At 32.4% G+C, this 25,647-nt stretch overlaps 1 protein-coding gene across 7 annotated transcripts; it reads left to right on the top strand.

Moving 5' to 3' along the window:
* On the top strand, window positions 1-25,647 carry LOC113403810 (glutamate-gated chloride channel). Of its 7 annotated transcripts, none has more exons than XM_064218046.1 (11): window positions 1-148; window positions 7,214-7,288; window positions 10,656-10,768; window positions 16,427-16,497; window positions 19,653-19,722; window positions 20,431-20,667; window positions 21,564-21,698; window positions 23,238-23,390; window positions 23,942-24,216; window positions 24,872-25,020; window positions 25,474-25,647. In XM_064218046.1, exons 2-11 carry the CDS (start codon window positions 7,221-7,223, stop codon window positions 25,511-25,513), a joined length of 1,311 nt encoding a protein of 436 aa, XP_064074116.1. In that variant the 5' UTR covers window positions 1-148; window positions 7,214-7,220; the 3' UTR covers window positions 25,514-25,647. The 7 variants fall into 7 exon arrangements, with proteins under 7 accessions (XP_064074116.1, XP_026500197.1, XP_064074117.1 ...); XM_026644412.2 differs by having other exon boundaries at window positions 24,836-25,020; XM_064218047.1 differs by lacking the exon at window positions 16,427-16,497 and adding an exon at window positions 15,722-15,789.

The following is a 25,647-nucleotide window of genomic DNA, read 5'->3' as shown; positions in this document are numbered from 1 at the left end:
TGCGCCCGGACGCCGCCGCAAGCCTTTTTCTAAGAGCGTTTTTTTATTATTTTTTAACATTTAGCAGTGGTTTTATAAACCCCTTTTCTAGAGTCCCTTTTCGATAGTGCGCGCTCCGGAGTTTTCTGGAGATGGGACGTAGCTAAAGGTAAGTATTATTTTTTAAAACTGCTCACCAATTTTTTTCACCATATACAAAAATAGATATTAAATCTGTTTTCTGAAATAATAATTAGGTAATTCAGTAGAAAGATTACACACTTTTATCGATAACGTCTAGATATTTTTTTATATATATTTTTTTTATATAAAAATTGTATAGATTATTTCTTAAATTTTCGAGCTAATATTGTACATAAAACGTTTACTTAAATATTAATCAATAGCAAAGTATTATTTTCCATTTTATTTCAATGAATCAAAATTTTATTGTGACGTCAATCTCAACGCCATCTGTTGGTGGAAAACATTGGCGACCTCGCCCATATTTTCTCTGAAATACAATGCAATTATGGCGCTGTGGATAAAGAAATAATCTACAATGGAAATAAAGTGTCGAATTGTATTTTACTTTTAATGTTCCAAATCGAATGCTTCTGGGAACAATTTATATCCCATTAAATCGAGCTCAGACGCCATTATTAATTCAGATATATTTGACAGATTCCAAATAGCGGCCATATTTGTAATGGCGACCGAGAAGTTTCCAATATATTAACGATTATATTTAATCTTTATTAAGTTTATATTCATTTAAATGGGTTATTTTTTTACCTATTTATACTAACATTGTTTTACATTTAAGTTATAATAATCGACTGCATCACGATTTATTTTTAAATACTTATTGGCAAAGGTCAAAAAATTTTTTTGCATTACTTAACTGGCGTTTGTTAACTAACGATTTTCATTTGATATAACTAAGACTATATGGGTTAAGTGTTATTAGTTAATCTACCAGCAAACAACCATATCTTGAGTAAGTATGATGTACGTGAGTGAGCCTTGGGCGCTGTCTGCCCTGTATGGGAAGAAAACGCTAAAATAGTGTAAACAGCCTAAAGATATACGAACTGCTTAGAGATACTAAAGTTTTACCTTCAATCCTGACCTTGAAGGTCCGTAGCAACAGCTAAATTTGACTTATATCGTGGCTAATTAACACATATACGATGGTCTTAAAATAGTAATTCCTTTGTTTTATAAATGTTTAAGAAAAATGGAATTCTTTTTTCGACAGTGTGTCATCGGTACGTGATAAATGAAAATCGGTAAAAATATTTATACTTATTTTTTTAATATTAATAAATATATATGCGTTTGGAATAATATCGTATTATTCCAAACGCATATATATTTATATAAGCTAAATAGCATTTAGCATAATATTAATGTTACGTGTGGCGTGGCGTTTATCAGATTTGAAGTTATATTGTAATTTTTTTAGTTGCGTGGTACCGTATGGTACAACAAATTTTTATCACATTAACAAACTTCTAAAATAGTTTGTATTAATTTGTTGCGTTAGATATTTCGTTTATTAATCTACATGAGTATTTTATTACTAATTATGCGAGATTTTAAAATAACAGTTAATTTCTTATTAATTGAACCGTACCTGTACCACCGCGAGGCAAACGCCTGTCTTTTATTTACTGGCAAAAACCTCATGAATGAAAAGCACACGGATCCTCAATTCCGAGCCGAGATGGCCCAGTGGTTAGAACGTACACATTGGTGCCGTAAGCAGTTCCAGCCATTCCTTACATCGCCGATGCGCCATCAACCTTAGGAACTAAGATGTTATTTCCCTTGTTAGTTAGTTATATTGGGGCTCTCTCGTTTTAAATCGAAATACAAAAAACAACTGCTTGGCAGTAGAATCTATATTGATAGCCTACCCAGACGGCCTTAGACAAAGCATAACCTCCAAGTTAATTTTATTTTGAGTATCAATTCTTATAAATCTGTTATATTAATTATTATGTCTCATCTTGGCGAAGGTAACGGTTCTATCAGCCAAAAGAATTTCGTTTAATCTATATAAATTGTAATTCGGTTAATAAGTAGCTTCCTAATGTATATTAAAATAAAAGATAAAAAAAAGTTCTGGTTTTATTTACTGCGATACGCAAATTCCAGGAAGTAAACAAGTTACTGTATATTTATTTGTATCTGTGGTTTGTTAATAAAAGCATAAATGTCAAAATGCAAAGGAATAGAGTATGTTCTTAATTTTTACGAATTAATAATATCAGATGTGATTTTATTTTGTCGGTTTTTTTTTTTTCAATCGAATATTCAACAGACGTATTTTCCGGTTAGGGTGAGTAGCCAGTAACTAGGGGCACGAGGGACATAAACTTAATTTCCAAGGTTGGCGAAGCATTGGTTATTAAGGGACGGCGAATAATCATATAACGCCTTTGTCTATGGACCATTCACCATCAGGTGACACCTATTTCATAAAAAAATATTCTTTATAAAGGATTTCGCGGCAGTTCTTTTTTGATGCGCGAACTGCGCAGTAGATGGCTTAGTACATTAGCGAGTTTGCGCAACAGATGTTCTCTATTTCTTCACTCCTTATCTAATGGGATGCGTTCCAAGCTGCTACTGAAATTATTACTTGATAGGAAAACCCGATAGCTTTTTCTTGACGAGACAGATATCGTGGTCGTAGCTCATGATAATGGATCAACAGCTTTACTAGTAGGGGATGAACGAGGGAGTCATAATATCTGATACGATTTATTTTAGTATTGCTGATATTATTTGAAATACTTCTATGTACCTACATATAAATAAATATAACTCGTAAATATATATTTAATTAAATGATAATTTAATGACGAAAATAATTAACTATAGAATTTCTTGACGTTTCTTCTCGGTAGTATTTACTTTCCGAATATTTTTTTTTTTTTTCATCAAATTGTGTAAAATTGGAATGGCTTTTTAGAGCCTATACGAGAAAATATAATAAATTATTGCGAAGTATATTTTTATATTGATTTTTTATTTCATAGAGCCTACATAATTAAGCCAATAGTAAAATTATATTATATTATTAATTACTTAATTATTAATATGACATAATAATATCATGTCATATAATATCAAGTAGCGACGAAGTACGACGTTCGATAAACATGTTATATTAAATTGAATATAAAGTAACCGTTAAAGTCGCAAATTGACCTGTCATGGTGACATTTACATATTTTGTTGTAGTTCAAAGGTTGTAGATATACAGCCACGGGGCCATGGCTTCTGCGCAGATGCACTGCGTCTAGGTAGATGTCTCCGCTAGCTGATTATATTTGACAGATTACGGTTACAACGACAGTTAGTTACGAGCTGTCTTCATGGACGGACGTGAACAATATTAAGGAAATTAGTGGGATATTAACATGTAAATTATTAGACAGTTTATTTAGTATTTAATTTGAATAGTGTGACATTTAGAAGTGCAATTGGCAAACGTGCGCTGTGGTTATTTATAAAGGCACATACTTTGTGTTTTGAGAATACGCGCGCGCATTCTTGGTTAGATATTTAAATAAAGGTATGATAAATAATTAAAAATAAATATCTTTATTGGTTTGAATATTGAGATAATTTTTTATGTTATTGAAATTATTTTTTTTTTTAATAAAAGTGTCAGGTGGCAATGGTGCAATGTGCATTTCACAAATAAAAAAAAATTACACGATAAGTAAAGTGATATTATGTATTAGGGTGATTGTAAGTAGTACCTAATTAGCGTTATTTTTATACAGCTTACCTTTATTAGCGTATTCCGGTAACTTTTCTGAATAGTTGGCGATTTTCCAATATCTATTTGATGTTAGTTTTGCTGTCACTTTTTTACGTGGGAAAATTTGACAGATTAAATTTTGTTTAAATCTGTGTTGAATTCTTTTGAAGACGTATTTTAAATACAAGTGTAACATTTTTCACGTCTGACATGATATATAAGCACTGAATTTACGACGGGGATTTTATTAATGTGTGGTATATTTTAGCGAATTTAAATCAACTTTTATTTTATTGTCATAATATAAATGTCGACTGACATTGATTTTTCTCGCTTAGTAAATCATTTTTTATTAAGAATTGGAACATAGTTTAATAAAATTCAGTTGTAAAAATTAAATTCAAACAAATACATAAAACACATTAATTGTTATTTAGACGTTAACTTGTCATCATTTTAGACGTTATATTTAAATCAAAGATAAAGTTGCGCATTCTTTTGAGTTGTAGCCACAAATTTCTTAATTCAATGTTGCCATTACAAAATAAAATAGGAGTAACAAGACTAATTTGTATAAAATTATAATAACATTGAGCAACAAACGGTATTGGTAACGTTTGGCGTTTGAAGTTTGGATCAAAGTCCATTCGAATAAAAATATTTAGATTTGCTTTGATCAACTTAACTGCCAAATAAAATAGATAAATTCGCAAGAAGGTAACTAAATTTTTATCACTCTTAATTTTGTCCAGATATGATCACGCGACTTTTATTTAACTCTAAAGTATATAGATACATTGTTACAAAATAACAATAATTATTATAAAATAACGTGTAATTAAAAGAAGTTTAATAAGAAAAATAATAATAAAAAAAAAATCTTGTAGCAGATAAACACTTTAATGCTCTAAGTAATAGAAATTATTTTCTCTACCCAATAGTGGGCCAGTAGGGGTGTAGGAAATTGGGTGGGAGGAGGACAAAAAAAAATAATGTAACGTAGGTTGCATTATTTATCGATTGTCGATAGCGACGCAAACTTCGTTGGTGTCATACGCCATTTCCCTCAAACTAATTTATTTACATCCGCCCTTTTCAAAATGGCGGTCGGGAGCTGATACAATTTTCGTTAGTAACTTATTTAGAGAGGGAGCGTCGAATGTAAATATGTTTTAGGTGCGGAAGTTACTAGGGTTAGTTAAGGTAAAATTGATTTTGTCTGCGATTTTAGTTGACTTTTAAAAACGTTTTTGTTGGTTGTATTGTTTACTTTACTTGGTGGTAGGACTTTGTGCAATCCTGCCCGGGTACCCAGTACCCACTTATCAGGTATTTTACCGATAAGAAGCCTATTTGCTCGTCCGCATATCTATATAATAAAAAAAAACTTAATTGTATGTGAGCAATGTAAAATTTTTATTCTTAAGCCCATTGCGAATATTTACGCACTTTTTTATATTTATAAAACTAATAATAATATCGGAATCAATAAGAAATAAAAATTACACAAAAAACTTTCTTAAAAATAAAAGAAAACGTAATCATTATACATAAATATAATTGACCTTAGAAATTTAGCTTGGCTTTACTTTTTTATTTACATTTTGATCATCGGTAGGACTATCAGTAACTAAAAAAAAAATTAAGTCGACTGTTCTACTGAATCTAAATAAAAAAAAACATTCCTTCATATTCTTTATTATTCTTGACACTGGCAGAATAGTTTGTGCAAAATATAGACTATAATAAAAAAAAATGCATGGCGTTATAAACGTACGTTTCACACGTAGTATGAGTTAAATTATAGCATAATAATACCTTCGTAGCAGTGCTTTTAACAATCCTTTGTGGAGTCACTTGGAATAGTTCTCAGTGTAATTATAGGAGGGAATGTTATAGTGTCGAGTATTTGATAAAGCTAGACGGAACTATGATTGAAGTCGTGCAATTAAATTTAACAATTTATTCATAATAAGTTTTGTTATTAGCAGTATCGTGTATCTGTATAGAAATTTCATATCGTTCCTTTTTGTTTAATATTTTAAAACGTTTTTATAAAGTGGGTAAAATTTTTATTATTGTCATTCGTTTTATTCACTGATTCATTAGTCTTGTTTATATACGAATTCACTAGATACGTTATTATTATTATTATAGAGTTCTCCGGCATATACCTACACATATTGCCTTCTGGCGTACTGTTATAATAGATACTTACTGATTTTGATCTGTAAGTATCACAATCACAATGAGACTAAGACTTTTTGACATTTTGATTTTTTTAACAAAGGAAATTTTCTTCACAAAATAAAAAAAATAAATTAAATTTTGCATTTATATCAGTTGGTGCAAATACACTGAAATGAGAAAATGATGCTCTACACCGTAGTGTACCATATCTTAATACGATTGAATACGAAATGAAAATCTGTGCTCATTTAAAATCTGTACAAACGGAAGCGGAAACATTAACAAGCTTAAAAAAGCTATAAATTTTGTCGCTATTTAATAATAAACGATATCGTTTTAATTATATCTGTGCACATAAAGTTGCATGTTAGCTTATTGCACTCGTATGACAGAAATTTACAATTTTATATGCACGCGACCGCGACAAACTCTGGATACTGTTTATTTTATTGTGAAAAATCGTGAACGTTACTGCGCCCGTGGCACGCAGCGGCCAGTCGTATAGTCTACACCCGAGACCTGGGTTACAACGCGTGCATCTTAACCGATGACTGCGACAAACCCAGGCTACATCCACTGAATATTCATGTGCTTAATTTGTGTTAATAATTCATCTATTCATTCAACTTGAACGTGTCTAGTTTCAATGTAATTCTGTCACATGTGTTGGGAAGACGTATTGAAATAGCGAATGGGACATATTCTTTAATAAACCTTTCTCAACAAATGGGCTATTGTTGTATCTGGCTAGTTATCCCAAGATTCTGAGAAAACAAGCTCTTTAACTTTATATATTAAGATATACAGAATATTAGTCGCATATCATGATTTAGTTTAAATCTATGTTGAAAAAAAAAGTACAATAAATTCAAACAGATTAATTGTTATGCCACACGTTTAAATATTGATTTTATATTATTAAATTCCAGTGTTAATGTAACTAAAACGGTGTTATTAAAATTAATAATGTTTGTAGAGAGGCCAAGATGGCCCAGTGTAGTTGTGATTCGTAATATGCGGTAGGATTTTCAGGGATATTTAGTATTATTGGGATCTTTTGGAAGGGTGAGTGAGCCAGTGTGACTACAGGCACATGGGACATAACATCTTAGTTACTAAGGTTGGCGCATTGGAAGGCGCATTGGCTATGTGGGATAATTACTATTTTTACAGCACCAATCTATGTAGTGGTGACCTATAAATAAACATAAAGTTGAAAGTAAAAGGGTATTTTTACTGAAGTTTTTTTTGTGTTTATTGCAGACAGAGGATGGACGTCACTCGGCCATCATGCGCCCTCCTTGTTCTACTAGTGCTATACATTTTAAACCTCGCAACGTAAGTAACCACTTTGTTTTTATATTATATTAATTGAAAGACTGTGTGTGTGGGAGAGATAAATACATAAAAGTAAGTGCATAAATATAATACGTGCACGTCTTTAATATACGAGCAGTCGAAAAACATAAATATATAATTAGTACAATGTTACAACAGCGTTAAAAGATACAGCTTCGCGCTTCATGACTCGTGGACTATAAGTTCTCTCAATGATTGGGCTATTTAACGAGAAAAGCTTTTCTAAATCAGACGAATAAAGTCTGAAATTAGCAACTTCGCAAACAAACTTGATATTATTATATTAGTATAGATAAGACACAGTAGTGTGTGAAGTATGACAATGAAAGATTTTACGCTCATGCAATACGGAGACTAATATTGTTGCACTAACATTATAAATTCGTAAGCAACTCTATCTGTTTGTTGCTCTTTCACGGCCAAACTACAGAAGCGAAATGGACGATTTGGTATAAAGCAAGCTTGAACTACAAGAAAGGACAGAGTCTACTTTTTATGCTTAACACCTGACAAACAAAACCTAAATCGCGAGCGAAACTGCGAGCGACAACTATGTAGTCGCATATATCAAATAAAAAAATCGAGATATAATATTCAATAAATACTAGATTTTTGTTTGGAATTCGTTGAAATAAACGTTTAATTTGTGAAACGATAATTCAAGTGTGTCGCAAAACTGTGTGACGGAAATTAATCTGGACTCTGGGAATTCAACACTGTGATGTATGATAGTAGTTCCATAAATTTAGAAATAAAACGTAATATTTGCTAGCTGTAATGTTTAATATTTCATAAAATTATTCTAGAGGAGGAGAAAAGCTTTTTTGTAACAGACAATTTAGAGAAAAAGTAGCAGGATACTTGGTAGTCGGGCTATGCGTAAGGCCCCCTGGGAAGTTACCGCCCACTCATCATATATTCTATCGCCAATCAGTAATACTAGTATTGTTGTGTTTTGGTTGTAAGGGTGAGTGAGCCAGTGTAACTACAGTCATGGTGCATAACATCTCAGTTCTCAAGGTCGATGATGCATTGACGATGTAAGGAATGGTTAAAATTTCCAATTCCCATGGGTTGTGGTACTTACTATCAGGTGGCCCATTTGCTCGTCCACCTCTGACAAAAAAAACAGAACTAAAAATTATTATAAAAATTACAATTAAAATAATTAATTCAATTCAAAATACAACTTAAGAATTTTATACTAAACCCTTGTGGCAATGTCAATAGGTAAGTCTGTCAGTCGGATGTGTACCACCTAAAACTGATTTTCAGTGATCTGCAGTTAAGGTCGACGATAATTAGTTATGAAAAATTAAAATCCTTGTTGTGATCAATCCAAAAAAGTGTACATATTAGCAATCGGGCTTAACAATGATCTGGAAAGGTATCTGATCCGACTGGATGCGGAAAACGTCTCTGCCTTGCCTAAATCCTAAAGCTGTAGACTACAGTTCACTGATTGATAGATTGAAATGCGATGGTACAACAAGGGCACGGAACGTCTGTGAGATTCAATAAATATACATGAAAATACGTAATTAAAAAAAAATCGGAATTCCATTCTGTTTTATGATTGTCAAAGTGCTGTTTGTCTAACTGTACTAATATTATAAAAAAGGTAAAATTTGTTTGATTTTATGTAAGTAATAATCTCCGAAATTAACGATCAAATTTCACAATTCGTGAGTGCAATAGGGTATATTATATTTAAATAATATCATTGTCTTCATCGTCGTCATCGGACGGGTGCCAGTGTTCAAATATAACGTCGAGGAATAAATTTGACAGTAATTAAGTAGATTATTTCGCAGACGCGTCGCTTTATCTCGAGTCAAGCAATTGCTACATTTAAATAGAGACTATATTATAGCAACAGGAATTTGAACTATTTACGAATCCCAAGGTTTACACGTACTCGTTCCAACTATGCTGGTGTTTAAAGAATTCAATTGAAAAGTATATTTTTTAATGAAGAATTATTATTGACAAACTGTAAGCTCGGCTTCGTGTGTGGTCTTTCATGTGGATCGAATTTTCATGTACCGTGCAACATCTTTATATTTAGGAATTTTATTAGTAAACTGAATTTTTCTCGTCAACATTACAACATTAACAGCCTGTAAATTTTCCACTGCTGGGCTAAGGCCTCCTCTCCCTTTGAGGAGGTTTGGAGTATATTCCACCACGCTGCTTCAATGCGGGTTTGTGGAATACACATGTGGCAGAATTTCGTTGAAATTAGACACATGCAGCTTTCCTCGCAATGTTTTCCTTCACCACTGAGCACAAGATGAATTATAAACACAATTAAGTACATGAAATTTCAGTGGTGCTTGTCTGAGTTTGAACCCGAAATCATCCATTAAGATGCACGCGTTCTAACCACTGGGCCATCTCGGTTTTTTTTATCGTTAATAGTTAATAATTAGTTCATGAATAAGTTATCAAGGTGAAAGGCCAGTTTTTTATTAAATGGGCAAATAGGTCACCTGATGGCACACAAGCGTTCAACACCCACCACCCAATAGGCATTAGTATCGTAATTAATATTAACCATCCCTTGGGAGCTAAGATGTATCTTGTGCCTGTAGTTACACTGACGTGGTCACCTCTCAAACTAGAACATGAAAGTAAAAATATTTCTTTTTGGGGGTAGGATTTGTGATGAGTGGGTGGTACCACCCAGATTAGCACAAAGCTCAACAATTAGCTATATTGTATTCAATGACTAAAATAAAAAAGTTAACGTCAAGTTAAGTTAGTGAAGTAACACCAGATTGTATTGGCACCACTGAAAGTATGTGCAAAATTTGAATTGGTTTTAAATCGAATTTATACTTTTAGCGCAAACAAAATTAGTTATTCATAAAAGAAGAAAATGTCGCTGAATTTGAAATAAAAAACGTAATGTCGAAAGTTCTAAATAAATAACGTGCTAGCTAACAAATGTTCTAATAAAATGTTAAAAATAAATGACCGGTAAGACAGCTGAAACCGAAGCCGTCAGACGGTTGAAATGTTGACATTGTTCCCAATTACGTATTACAAAATTAGAAAGAACTGTGTTTTTATAGGAATCAGAAATTTTCACTTTTGAAATGTAGAAAAATATTTTCTCTCTATTAAATAATGGAAGGTTAAATTATATAGGTGATGATAGATTCTCCATTGTTATTTCTTACAACATCGGACCAACCATGGAACCTACGATGTAATTCCCCTTGTCTCGTTTTATTGGCATTAGCTGGATACGTAATGTTAATGATAAGATTGTCAATATAATCAATTGATTCATATATTTTTTTAAAGTAGACAACAAATAAATTGCATTGCTCATGTTCAGATGTATGAATGCGAAGATAAACTTCAGGGAGAAAGAGAAACAGATCCTGGACCAGATCCTTGGTCCAGGACGTTACGACGCCCGCATCAGACCCTCCGGAATCAATGGAACTGGTAAGTAACTCATCTTCATAATTATTAAAAAATACATCTAAATTACTGTAAACTTTAAGTAATGTTATGACATGAGGCACAACGCTGCTTCGCACTTTGTCATTATTTAATTGAAAAATATCATTATTTGTAGCAACTGTAGTGATAAAATTACGTAAATACTTTTTATGTAATTCGTCACATAATTTACAATATTTTATATTTCGAATATAATCATGTTATCAAAAACAGAGACAAAAAATAAAGTGTAATATAAAATAGGTCCTTGTGGAACACCGATTTTACTATTCAGCTATTTTTTTTTTAAATATATTTTATTCGAGATTTACAAATTGATATTTCTTTTTTATTTTATGTTGCAACATTTATTAGAAGGATACTGATATAAACCACAAGCGTTATTAAATATTTTAAACAGAGAGGATCCTCCTAAAATTGTTACCATTATAGTTAAGTGAAAAATTGTTCATTGAATAGTGGAAGTGTTATTTAGTAATCGTAAACACCCACACAGTAAAATATTTGAATAGATAATGTAAGCGTCAATTGAGGATATCTGTAAGAAGAAAACTGACTGAAGAACCATCTGCCCAATAGTAGCACTTAAGTCGTAATCTATTCGTATTTGTATATTGGATAAACTGACAATACTCTCGCGAATAAATAAAATGCTTTTATTATGTTGGTACTATTAATAGGTTATCCATAATAATAAGCAAAATTGATTTAATTGTTTTAATTTTATTTAATGATGCTCCTATTAATCATCAATTATTTACCACTTTAATAATTGAATAAATACTTCTGATCTGAGATGCCACACGACTATTTCTTTGTTATTTTGAATATATGTAAGCAATCACATATTGACAATAAAAATAAATAAAAATTGCAGTTACAAATTTCTTTGTTTGTGGCCATTAAATACACCTTTTAAAAACTAAAAAGGTAAATCATGTTTAAATAAATATAACTTTTATTTAAGCGAAGTGTTTTCTTCTAATAATTTCATGTCATCATTTTCAAGACGATTGTGTAAGAATTCACTTAGAAAAATGTGATATGTTTTAACCGACTTACGGTGATACGCCATTTTGATACGTGTACCTTATAAATTTTATAATTATTATAGTGAATGTCGCATACTGGCATTATACGCTCGTTTTCTGCGGCGAGTGTTGAGTTTCTTCTTACAGAATACCTCTAGTTTTATTTATTATTCAATAAGAGAATAATAGTTCAAAAGTTAATATGTAATTGCCAGATTCACTAATATTCAACTGTATACATCATGTTGTATGGAACTAATCTAAATTTACCAAATGATCCTAAACTTGAGTTGTTTATTGAGGCCATTGAAAACACCCTCTATTCAACTCTTCGTTGTTACCATCAGATGACTATAAATTAGTGGAATTTTATTCGAATTACATTACAAAGTTTCATATAAATAGGACATTTTGAAGTTAAATAAATTGCTTTACCCGTTTTGTATAGTTCGTAATTATGATATTTTAAATAATTGTAAAAGTAAAAAGTAACATATTTAAATGAACATCTGTTGGGCTAAGGCGTCCAATTTTTTAGTAGAATATTTTTAGAGTTTATGGCACCATGTAATTTTGTAATTTTAATTACAATAAATATGTTCGTCTGTTTAAGAACATAAAGAAATTCGTATTACAATATTTAAATATAATTAACGAAATAGTTTATGGGTCTAGCGATGTCACAGTCATTAGTTTGACTGGTCCCACCAAATATAAAAGCTATAAGCAATTAGAAAGGAAAATGAGAACATAATTAATTCGTACAAAACAGGCATTTTCGTTATTAATATTTGTTTAAATCGTAAGGAATTATTTATGAATGCCAAAGTACACAATTTCATATTATATTTTATTTGTATTAATAATTATATTTATTCAGAATGTATATTCGCTGAAATTTTCTCTGGTAAGTTATATAATTGGCAGGTGGTTTGTTCTTTTCGAAAACTTTTTCTAAAAAATCTTTAATTTTATTTATATATAATTACCAAAAGATATTGTAATAAATTAAGTCTTTAACTTGTGTTTAATAATAACCCTGTAACCGTTTCGAATTTTTTTGTGTCTTTTATAGGATTAAGAAGATCAGATAAGATATTGTTTTAATAAAAATGAAGTAACATGGTAACATACCACTACTTGGCTAAGACTCTCCATTTTAAGGGTCGGGTTGGAACCTACTCCACTAGGCTGTCTCATTGCGGCTTGATGGATACACGTGTGAAAGACTTTCATCTAACACTATAGATTTTCTCACAATGTTTTTCTTTGTCACCGAGCAAGAGATAACGATAATGAAAATTCTATTCTTCGATCAAGATTCACGTACTCTAACCACTGGGTCATCTCGGTTTATTGTCGTATAAGTATTGATATTGAAAACTTATCAGTCTAAAAAAATTAAAAAAAAAAACGGTATTTATAGTTATGGTAAATAACCGAATCAACGACGATAGGAATAATTCTGAATGTTATCTGACCAGTATATTTGTTGATCTCTATTAATAATAAGATGATATAAAGCAAAAAAATTAAAAAGTCATAAAAAACAATGTAATCAAGTTTTGCTTTATATCCGTTTACCTCGGACCAGACAAAATGCTGTGTCTCGACAGCTGTATTGAGCTAGCCGGCTCCATGTAAGCCCACACAAGATTATCGTTAAATTTGAATTGTCATTATTCGAAATCCTTCTTTCTTCCAATGTTTTCATATTCATAAATCATATTTAACACTCAGGACGTAAGACGCTATAACATGTTTAACAGATGGACCAGCAATAGTTAATATAAACCTGTTCGTCCGAAGTATTACCACAATAAGTGACATTAAGATGGTTAGTAAATTTCAAGAAATAAAAAATAGTCTTCAACGGTCGTTCGCTTTGAATTAAACGTTTGTACGATATCTCATATTGCATATTTCATATGCATTTATTTATATTTATTGATGTTAATTATTTTTTATCGTGGCAACACCGTATTCCTTTTTCGAATTATTGTCATAGACATTTTTTTGTAAACGTATTCTAGATTGAGATATCGGACAATGAAACCGCTTAATCTCTTACCATGGAATTGTTATTAATACTGGTGATTTGATATATTTGAAACGAAACAGCTGTAATTACGTCGTATCGAGAAAGAGAGATAAATGATTTACAAATTATATAATAAAGTAATAAATTTAAGAGCCATTTTGCTGTAACCCTCCATTATTATTAAAAATAAAGCGAATAATTTTTTGATATTACAGTAAATCAATTCTGTTCACCGAAATCCAGTAATAAAACTTTTTTTATATATTTTCGATTAATTACTAATATTCGTAACTCTATGGTAAGGGAGTACCTGTAGGAATCCTGTCGAATCCTGTGTCTTTTTTTTTCAATTATTCCAATCCAATGCCTGAAAGTGATTCTGAGTGTCTTATTCGACGACTTCCGAGACATAAATACGCGAACGTACAACTATTTTTTTTTTTTAATATATCTTAGCAGTGTCGATGGTTTTTAAAAAATTATGTCTAGAAAGTCGTTCATTGTGAGTATTTTAACTAAACTCATGTTACGGCCCGGTGGACTTTTAACAGTTAGTTAAACGCCGCACGAGTGCGGGCGTGCTTCGATTGTTTTAAATAAAAACTTTTTTTTTTTATTTATTATCTGTTGTATTAAATAAAATCTATATTCATTTTAAACAAACTAAATAATAATTTGTCAACTATTTAATTTAATTATATAACGATATCAATAAGTATAATTATAGATTTATAATTGAAATATCAATAATATAATTTGAAACGAGATTAACACTCGTTTGAAGAATCCGTCCATATTGTTAATTCAAAATTATAATATGCATGTTTCTCTGATTTTAACATATAAATCATGAAAATTAAATATAAATACATGTTGGTCAATAACCTTCTTAAAACGACTGTAAACTAAATAACTACGTTACGAATGGTAAAATTTAAATCAGATTTGGCTCATCAATTGCTCGTATAGATTAAGTTATTCTGTTGATTGTTTTGGTCTGTTTTTTTGTTTATTCTTTATCTATTTTAGAAGTAGGAACGCTCATATTATGAAATAAAAGCCACGTGGAGCGTGCGGAACATTATTGTGAAGCAGCAAAAGTAAATACAAAATCTAAAGCGAATACAAATTTCCGGTGGTATGTCTTCATCTTTTTGTTAGTAGTCTCAAGTGTCACTTTAATAAATAATTAATTATTGACGTATTAACAAATCTTTAGTTACCACACTACTACCGGGAACTTGCAATCGCTTTTGAATTTGTATTCGCTTTTCTTGCTTCACTATAATGTTCCGCACGCTCCGCGTGGCTTTTGTTTTACAGTCTGAGTGGGAACGTATACTATTGCAGTTACATTTATTTTCATCCTATCAGTTTTGAGTCTAGTCATTATCAACACTTGTGTTGCACATCTGACGAGATTAACACAATTTTATTACATATAATTTTAATCAGTAAAATTTTATAATATTTAACATTCTTTACAAATAACTGTTTACGTGAATGATAAAGATTTTTAATGATTTATACTTTTTGAATTCCTGGCCTGAACACTAACACAAATTCCTATAAACAAGCCAACTTGTCTTTGTAAGTAAATATTTTAATTTTTGTTTTATACTTTGTTTTATTTTCATCGCCATTACTTTTTTAATGATTATTTCATCGACCTTTGTATCATTGACATTATAGGTACCGTATAGGACTTGAACATATACATTTACAGGGAACAAGGTGAGTAACATAGCAAAGCAAAAGTGTGTGGTTTTCAGAGTCGGCACCGCGTGACACGAAATGTTTGCTCCTATAGGGCTTAGTTATTTTGTAATATAATATCAACCGTATATTTTGCTTGGTACTTAGATGGGCCAGCGGTTGTGAGCGTCAATATATTTGTCCGAAGTATATCAAAAATCGATGACGTCACAATGGTAAGTCAACGACCGATCGGGCCATGCATATAGAATAAGATAATGTATGAGATTGTTTTTATTCCTTTGAATCGGTTTTTCATTTTCTCTAACAAGTCAAATGAATGGGCAATTCGCTCCTTCTGTTTTGTGGAGAGATTTACCCGATTTAATGTAAAGTTCAGTTTTATATAATATTATTTTTTTTCTCTTCCTCTCTTTGGTGTTGACGACCAAAATCGTTTTTAGCGCGATTTATTTTATCCCATTATAGCTGCTTTAAGGGTTCCTGCGATCTCGGATCTAATAAATTATTGGAAGGTCGGTTTGCATTTCACTCGATACTTTCCAGCGATTTATTTTTATTAGATTTTAAATCGATATTGCAATTGGTTTATTAATTTTTTTTTTTGTTAATTTTAGAATAAACGATTATTTTTATAATTTAACGAGTTGATATTTCATCGGCTTATCATAATGGAATGGACCGACGCCCGAACGTGTCGGCTCCATCTCATTGACTGTTTCAATATTTAACATTACTCCATTAACTTTCGTCTCTAAATTATCGTTTGGTTTAACATTTGAAAGGTTAAAATGTTTCATAAGCGAAAGCGGTTAATTTTTTTTTTAAATACCTGTCTTTTTTCTCACAAAGGCGAAGCGCCAACGTTAGTTCGCGTCAACCTGTATCTCCGATCCATCAGCAAAATAGATGATTACAAAATGGTGAGTGGTTTCACGTGACCAATTAACCAGTCACTGTCGCTTTTATTATAAAACAAAGTTATCGTCCCACACGTGTGTCGAGTCCTGTAAATATATATGACGTTTCGAAGCTTTGTTTGTAATAAAATTAGCGATAAACAGATGAATATCTGGCATTGATGCACTGCGCTAAACGTTCTCAAGCTATCGTGTTCGTACATAATTTGGATATGTTTGTGTTTATTTATTATATTCATTTATAATTATAATTTTTTGTTCCTATTTCCTTTTATTTACTTTTATATACATACATTTATGTATATTTTGCACTTTTTTTGTTCCCTGAATGTTCATTAGTCCGAAAAAAGTGTTTATACTTTACACACGTACAAGTCGAAGAGATTATGAATCACGGTGCGGTGCTGCGAAAACTGTAAACTTTAACAAAACGAAAACGTTTTCTTTCGAAATGAAAGTAACCGATGAGAGTCCTGTTATTTTTGTTTTTGATTATTTTAATTTCGGTTTCGTTTTTTTTTTTTTTTTGATTTTTTCTTTTTTTATTATTTTGTACAACCTTGTTATTAGAGGGCACGTTCCGGTACTCTTTGTATAAACACCTGATGGATATTGGCATACAAGTAGTCAGCACAAATATCAACCGCTTCGGTCAGCACGTTTTATTAAATTAAAAATCGATTTGATTGTAAGATATTAGATGAACTCGATTAACGACTCGCTTTATGTATTCGATTAGGACACGAGACAACGCGGCCCGCACCCTCAAACGTTCATCTCATACTTTTGTTTCGTTTCATCTTTTCCATGCTTCAATTTACGTTCTTGTCATGCAATTATTCTTTGGAAAATGATTTGACATAAAAACTATTTTGGTCGTGTACATTGACTGTGAAATAATTGATATTGTCTTGTTCATGTGAATTTGTGTTGTGTAAAGTTATTATTATATCGAGATCAAACGTCGCGTCCGCACTCGGTTCGGTGCTTCTGTTCGGTGGCTGACCACCAGACCGCAATATGTGACCCTCGCCCTGAAGCTAGTAATACCGTACCGTAGCTCTAGTTAACTGATCCTTGAGTCTGCATGAAGGTATAACCAAGCATTCCATCGACGAATGCGAAACGGTGAGTTGGTTTATAAATTGTGCTTGAATTTAAAGGAATGGACGCATGATTCCTTTGAAACATTTATATCGATATAAAATCTTATAAGCACATCACTATCACTCAACGGTCTATAGTCTCGATTCACATAAATTTGATCGTTTCCGTAGTTATATTTTGGGATAACAGTTGCATGATGATTCTTACAGGTGAAAAATTAATAAAACTCCCTAAAATCAACTGAATTCTGTTTATATCGATATATTTTATAGAAGTTAGCTTTTGAAAAAATTCATCGTATTTTCTTGGAATTCCAATATGAAAAATTCCAATGAGATTTTACAAACAGCTTTGACATATAACGGGAAGCATATTGTGTATACCTTCGGCTTCCCTTTTATATCGTATAAAAACTATAAAACATTCGATAAATGGTGGATACGTTACGACTCCCCTCTGGCACGTAGCCAATATTTTAAGTAATCCATTGTGATCAATTTTTTGGGCATCCATCACTGTCTTCCTCTCCGGATACTTTATCTATATAATTATTATCATTACTAAATTATTAGGGTTTTAACGTAAACTTTAATATTCTCCATCCTAATCGAAAAACAATTAAATATTTAGTAAACCTTAGATTGACATTACATTACATTACTGCTGGGCTAAGGCCTCCTCTCCCTTTGAGGAGAAGGTTTGGAGGATATTTCACCACGCTGCTCCCATGCAGGTTGGTGGAATACACATATGGCAGAATTTCATTGAAATTAGACACATGCAGGTTTCCTCACGATGTTTTCCTTCACCGCCGAGCACGAGATGAATTATAAACATAAATTAAGCATATGAAATTCAGCGGTGCTTGCCTGGGTTTGAACCCGAAATCATCGGTTAAGATGCACGCGTTCTAACCACTGGGCCATCTCGGCTCGTATTGATTGATATAATCCATGTGAATTGCTAATAGTTCTCCTATATTGTGCACTACAAACCGTTCTCGATGAATATATTTTTATTTATGATACATACATATATATTCCACTTAATTTTTTATAATTTTAATTTTACTTATAAAGTAAGATACGACATTCATAACGCCCAATTGTAATGTTATGGTTACCACAGTTTATACAAAATCTCGACCAATGATGTCCCGTCAACACAATGTCAAAGTTGTTCGGTTTCTTTACTCATTTTGTGGTTGAAGAGGTTGTATATATTTTTATAATTCGATTATTTATAGAAGATTTTTTTAATCTGTAATTGAATACAAAAGCTAACTTTTATAGCATGTTCTATTTATGTACATAATATTATGTAGCAAGCTTTCTATGTTACGATAATTCATTTGACTTGCTCTTTTGATGTCGATGGATCTGATTTTTTTATATTTTGATGTTATAATAATTTTAAATGAAAAGACCCTTCGACACCAACATTTTTTTTTTCTAAATATTTTTAATTGACTATTCGTTGAATACATTGTATTGATCATATTGGCTAATTAATAAACTATGCACCTAAATTCGCTGGCACAAATTATTATACAGTACGATAAACGAGCAAGTTCGTAGACTTGTGCTGCCCCGTAAGACACAATGACATCAGCCTCAATCTATCAAGGAATTGATATTGTCGCCGACAAAACTGCACCCATTGGCTGAATCAAACACTATTGGCATCGTTGCCAAGAACTTTATAAAGCGACAGAATCTTAGCAATTTAAATTCAATTCATTTTCTCACTAGTGTTCTCAAAAAAAGCTGTGTCAATTTTTCTCGTTCTTCGGCGACAAAATCATTTAATACCTGCAGTCCCAAACAGCTTTTTAGTATACTTCAGACGATAACGATGCCTATAGAATTACGAGATTTGAACCAATTAAATATAGTTTTTTTTTAGATGAAATCCTTGTGGGATTAATCAATATTTTTTTTTCATTCGCCTACGCTCAATAAATTAATGGTTTTGGAAATCATCTTTGATTATATCCCAAAGGATAATTCAGCCTCATGGAACAGTTTTCAAATAATTGGATATGTTTTCAGGAATACTCCGTTCAATTGACGTTCAGGGAGCAATGGTTAGATGAGAGACTCAAGTTTAACAACTTGGGGGGTAAGTGAAATTAAAAACTAACGGCTTTATTTATCTTGTTCAGGGAGTGACTAGTTAAACAATGCTATCTTCTTCTTTCTAATGTCAAATCAGTAATGAGAGAAAGAGATAGATCAGTGTTCAATTAAACATTTACTGAACAACGTTTTTAAATAAGGTCCATTAATTTTATGATATTTAGGAAAAACTAAATTAATATTCCAATTTTATTTTGGTCTGATTATCATTGAATTAAAAATACTTTTATTATAAATGGGGAAGTGTGGTAGCTGGTTTATTTGTTGGTTCTTCTGCCACGCAGTAACGTATCAATGAGGTTTCTTGCATAGAAATACATTTTGAGTTGAGATTTACATATAGGCTCCAAGTTATCTTTTCATTCTTATAATAATTATCATATTCAATTTCATTAAAAATCGTCATGGAACTAAACATAGATTAAAATTTTAAAGTAACTTAATCTTGTCAAAATAATGTTCCGACTTCACTAAAGTTATTTGTCGAAGGAATCTTTGTCATGCTTCGGTGACGTCATTATGGCGGCTCCGTGATGATGAGAACGCAGACTTCCCGAAACATAATTACGAGTATTCCTCAATAAATAACATATTTTTGAAGCTGGAACATTCAAAAATAATATTTATGCTTAAATAGTAAACTCTTTTGTTATTTTAGTTTGAATAAATATTTAAATATCTTCTCGTCCAGGTCGTCTCAAGTATTTAACCCTGACGGAAGCGAACAGAGTATGGATGCCGGATCTTTTCTTCTCCAATGAGAAGGAAGGTCACTTCCACAACATAATCATGCCGAATGTTTACATTCGTATCTTCCCCAACGGAAACGTGCTGTACAGCATTCGAATTTCCCTTACTCTCTCCTGCCCCATGAACCTCAAGCTCTACCCGTTGGATAAGCAGACGTGCTCCTTGCGAATGGCCAGTTGTGAGTATTAAATTATCATAATAGTCATCTCTTTCAATGATAATATTTTTTTTATAAATTGCCTACCTTGCCACCAAGCAGCAATACTTTTTATTATTGTGTTCCGGCTTGGAGTATGGGTGAGCCAGTGTAACTGAAGGCACAAGACACATAACATCTCACCAAGGTTGGTGATGCATTGCAATGTAAATATTGGTTATAGTATTAGGGCACCAATGTCTGTGACGCAGAGGCGACGACTTACCTGTCCACAGATGGTTTTTTAAAAGAGTATATGTTAGTGGTTGGATTTTACATATCAGTTAGTAGTTGTTCGATAAAATCATTGGTATGTTTTCGACTATTTCTATTACGCGTACGTGAATGTTTACGTTCAGTTACGAAAAAGTTCCATTTCTAACCACGTTAATATAAACACAGGTCTCCTTGAAATAAATTCAGATTATACTGAAGCAATGTATGTTAGTATTAACAGAAAATTATCATGGACGGCATTAATAATTGTAATTATTTAAATTAAATTTTAGTAAAAAGTAATCTTTATTTTTAAATTGAATTAATAATACATTTCAAATTAATTAAAGAGGTTGTCCTCTTTACAGCTTTTAGATATCCAAAATTTCTTGATCAACAAAAAAATTGAAATGTAATAACAATTCTATCAATATAATAATTAAAAATGGCAATTAACAACAAACAAAGAGACAACATGTAAAATTGTCAGCTTATTAATGATCGTTTTAAAAAAATCATATGTAATTATATTAATTATATATATTAAGGAAAGTAAAAACCAAATGTATTTCCAAATGTAGAATTTTGTCGCTTACACAATTCCTCCTTTCCACTGATAAATCATTAATTTTAATTCTAAAAACGTGACAATATTCTAACAGATGGCTGGACGACTGATGACCTAGTGTTCCTGTGGAAGGAGGGAGATCCAGTCCAGGTTGTGAAGAACCTACACCTGCCTCGCTTTACGCTCGAGAAGTTCCTCACTGATTATTGCAACAGCAAGACTAATACTGGTAAAAAATTTAAATTAGTTTTATTATTATCAGAAAATGATGCGGTAGCTGCTTAATGCTATGTACTGATTACTTTGATTGTGTGAAAGTGTGCTTTTTAGATATAACAAATAAAATAACCGCCCACTGACTCTTGGGTGCATTTTATTAATAAAGAAAATGATATGGTACAAATATATATACCCTATAACACTGAGGAACAATGTAACTTGTCTACCAGTGAATTTTTTTTAGAAGTATATAATTATTTATGGAAATAATCAGATACAAACAATCAAATTTTACCTCTTTATGAAATCAGTATATACTCTATTCCAACCATAACATTCTGTTAAAAAAAAGCCAAACATTTGACAGCAAATTGACGCGATATCATTGGTCGGGAGCTTGATTAATCTAAGATATTCATTATTTCGTAAAAAATGGCGTTTTGAACGTCGACGAAACTTTTATCGGAATTTTGGAAGTAAAATTAAAGTGGAAATAAGTAGTTATGTGCAATAGTGTTGTATTTAAAATATAGTTACATTAATCATAAACCCTTATTCGTGCACAATATAGCTGAGTTATTAGCAAAAAGGTTTGTTTATCTTTTTTCCTACTTCCATTGTTTAAAAAACTTCGTGACAGGTATGACGACAAAAGTAAAGAAAACTTGGTAAAATTAAAAAATAAAATCGTTTAATAAGCTGCTGGGTATTAACTAACATCGACTTTATTTACTAATGGCTTTCTATACACCCGTGTAGAAGGGAGTATCGATTCACATTTTAACGCCAAGCAGCAATAGCATACGTTTAAATGGTTAAAGGGACGTAACATCTTAGTTTCGATTATTGGTTACTTTAAGAAGTACATTACAATTCTTACAGTGACAATGCGTATATGCGAAGGCTTATACCATAAGGTGTCCCAATTACTTGTATTCAAAACCTAAATTTAAAAAAGAAAATCCGTGCTGGTTATCATTAGAATTAAACTTCGAAAGAGGAAGTTGATTATTATTTTACCTTTTTAATTTTCACCCCGTTCATACATAAATCTTTTGTAATTTTAATCTGAAGGCAGTTGACGAATTAATACATCAGACAAATGCGTCAGTCGCTTTGTTTAGTCACGCTTTATATTGCTTGTGTTTATTACAAAGGGGGGAGTGTAATGAGCTTCAATGCTGTAGTTTTATATGTTTTGGAAACGTAATTCACCATTGTTAAATAAATACTGACAAAATTACTGTTCAAACTTTTTCATAGCCCTATGTTTAATATTAACTCTATCGGTTCCGGTAGTAATGTCAAAGGCAATTGTAAACAACTAATAAATTATATTAATCAAAGACGCAATAAATATAATAACGTAAAAATAATACTGGTAAGAATACTAGCAACATTTTCTTGTTAATTTAGATTTTGTGTTAAATAAATCAGTCGTAACATAAATCAAAGACAAAAAATAGACTGTTGGATTAATAAGGTCCAAGTATTCCACGTGCGATGAACGTCATTTGAAGTTAGAATAATGTATTTTTTTTTATTTCAGGTGAATACAGTTGCCTCAAAGTAGATCTGTTGTTCAAGAGAGAGTTCAGTTACTACCTCATTCAGATCTATATACCATGCTGTATGTTAGTCATAGTATCATGGGTGTCATTCTGGCTGGACCAGGGAGCTGTACCAGCGCGAGTGTCTCTAGGTGATTTTTGTTCAAATTATATACTTGCCTTTTGATAATATAATCGGATTTTGGTCATTTGCTCGAGACTTCCAAACACAGACTCTCTGATCTGATACGATCGGAAAGAGTAAAACGGCCTTACGTGTACAACGGCCTTACGTGTTTTTAGAAGCACGGGGTAGTAAACACTGTTCGGTATTACCCACTATTTTTTAATTGGTCCGATCCAGAGATTTAATCCACTCTACCTCGAGATGTGCTTTATAAGTCGGCCTCGTTAGCCATCAGACTAACGAGGCAGACCAATTTAATAGAAGGCTAAACGATCGTGGATTTTGCAATGCAAGTGCTCTATCGATATTTTGAATAATTAACCAAGAACGTTTGACCCATGCGTGTAAGTTGAGCACGTCACACTTGAAGTAAAGTTAGTTAGTTCACTTGAAGTGAGCTTAGTTCTCCGTCAAGACAATTTCTATCTTGACTTTTTGTAACAGTTATCGATCTATTCCTTATTATTGCAAGCATCAGATTTATTCCGTGTATTAATATTAAAATGTATACGATAGGAGTAACTACACTGCTTACAATGGCTACGCAATCGTCGGGCATCAACGCTTCCCTGCCCCCCGTCTCATACACCAAGGCCATCGACGTATGGACGGGGGTCTGTCTAACCTTCGTGTTCGGAGCGTTACTAGAGTTCGCTTTGGTGAACTATGCGTCTCGCTCCGACATGCATCGAGAGAATATGAAGAAAACGAGACGGGAGATGGAAGCTGCCGCCAGCATGGATGCAGCATCGGACCTGCTGGACACGGACAGCAATACGACGTTTGCGATGGTGAGATCGCATTTGATTAAGATATTTATGGGTCTTGAGTAGATCGATTTGATTTGATAATTTGATGTAGGTACGTTCTAGGAGACTATTTTGATATGATATTTTTAAATTTATATTTGATTTTCATAAGTCATTATTGTATTAAATATTATCTGTCTCTCTCAGTTTTGATGGGATTGTTTTGGCAATTTTGGCATGATTAGAAGATTATTTTCTTATTTCGCTTATTTTAGTAGATTTTAGTATTGTATGAACAAATAAACAGTCTACCAAAAAATCTGTTTAAGCGTTTTTCAAATTTTGTGTTATCTTCTTAATAAGTGTCATGCCTCATTAGTAATAGATTTTTTGATAATAACGAAGGATATTATAATTCAGCTAGACGTAGTTAGATTGTTTAAGTAATTTTGAAGATAAAGTTACATAATGTATTATTCCTACGAGTCGAAAAGTAAAGATGTCTTGTTATATTTTGTTATAAAAGTGAGTTTTTTTGTAATAAAACTTTACTTACAAAATAACATCAAAAGTCAATGAAACCGATCTCGTGGCTAGCAGTCCCAAAAAGTCTTCCAAAATGCAATTTGTCCGTCCTCCCTGACTGGTCTGCAACTAACAGAAACCGCTGATGCGCGGTGGTGTGGTGGACTCCAAGATGCGGCAGTGCGAGATCCACATGACGCCCCCACGGAAGAACTGCTGCCGACTCTGGATGTCCAAGTTCCCGACGCGTTCCAAGCGGATAGATGTCATCTCCAGGATCACCTTCCCGCTTGTCTTCGCGCTCTTCAACCTTGCTTACTGGTAACGCATCGAATTGTTGTCGTTAATTATTTTTAATATAGTAATTTTATGAGAGTATTTACATTTTGACTTTAAGTCGTTTCTTTTTTTATAAAATTTATCTAACGTAATGAATGATTTTTTAACGTACAATTCTGAAGGAAAAAGAGAAACCTAAATAGTTATACTATAGCACCAGCAGAGAGCGACAGGATATCTAGAATCATCAATATCTTAGGACTGTCGCAGCCGATAAATGTAAAACCATCGGCAGCAGACGCGAATGCCTTTCATTCATTAAGGTTTTTCATTGACCGTCCTAGTCCCGGTTTTGTACAACGGTTCCACACGGATGTTTAAATAGTTATTCGATCGTGACCGTCCGTTTCACCTGGAACCAGAGGCACCCCCTGTAAATACTAGAACCCCATCGCTCTCTGCCGGCGTTAGAGGATAAAGGCGGCGTCCGTGCAGGTCGACGTACCTGTTCCGCGACGAGGACGAGGAGAAGTGATTCTCCGTGCCTACGTCGGGCGGCGTGGAGGGGGCGCGCCTCGCCGCCGCCGTGCTCGCGCCCTACGCGCTGTTCGCGCTCGTGTACTTGCTGTGTCTGCGTCCGCGCCCGCCCCGCGCTCCCCGCACGCCCCG

The sequence above is a fragment of the Vanessa tameamea genome, chromosome 20 (genome assembly GCF_037043105.1).
Source record: "Vanessa tameamea isolate UH-Manoa-2023 chromosome 20, ilVanTame1 primary haplotype, whole genome shotgun sequence".
In the NCBI taxonomy this organism is placed as follows: Eukaryota; Metazoa; Arthropoda; class Insecta; order Lepidoptera; family Nymphalidae; genus Vanessa; species Vanessa tameamea.
The sequence above is the reverse complement of the archived record's forward strand: the minus strand, read 5'-3'. Positions and strand labels throughout refer to the sequence as shown.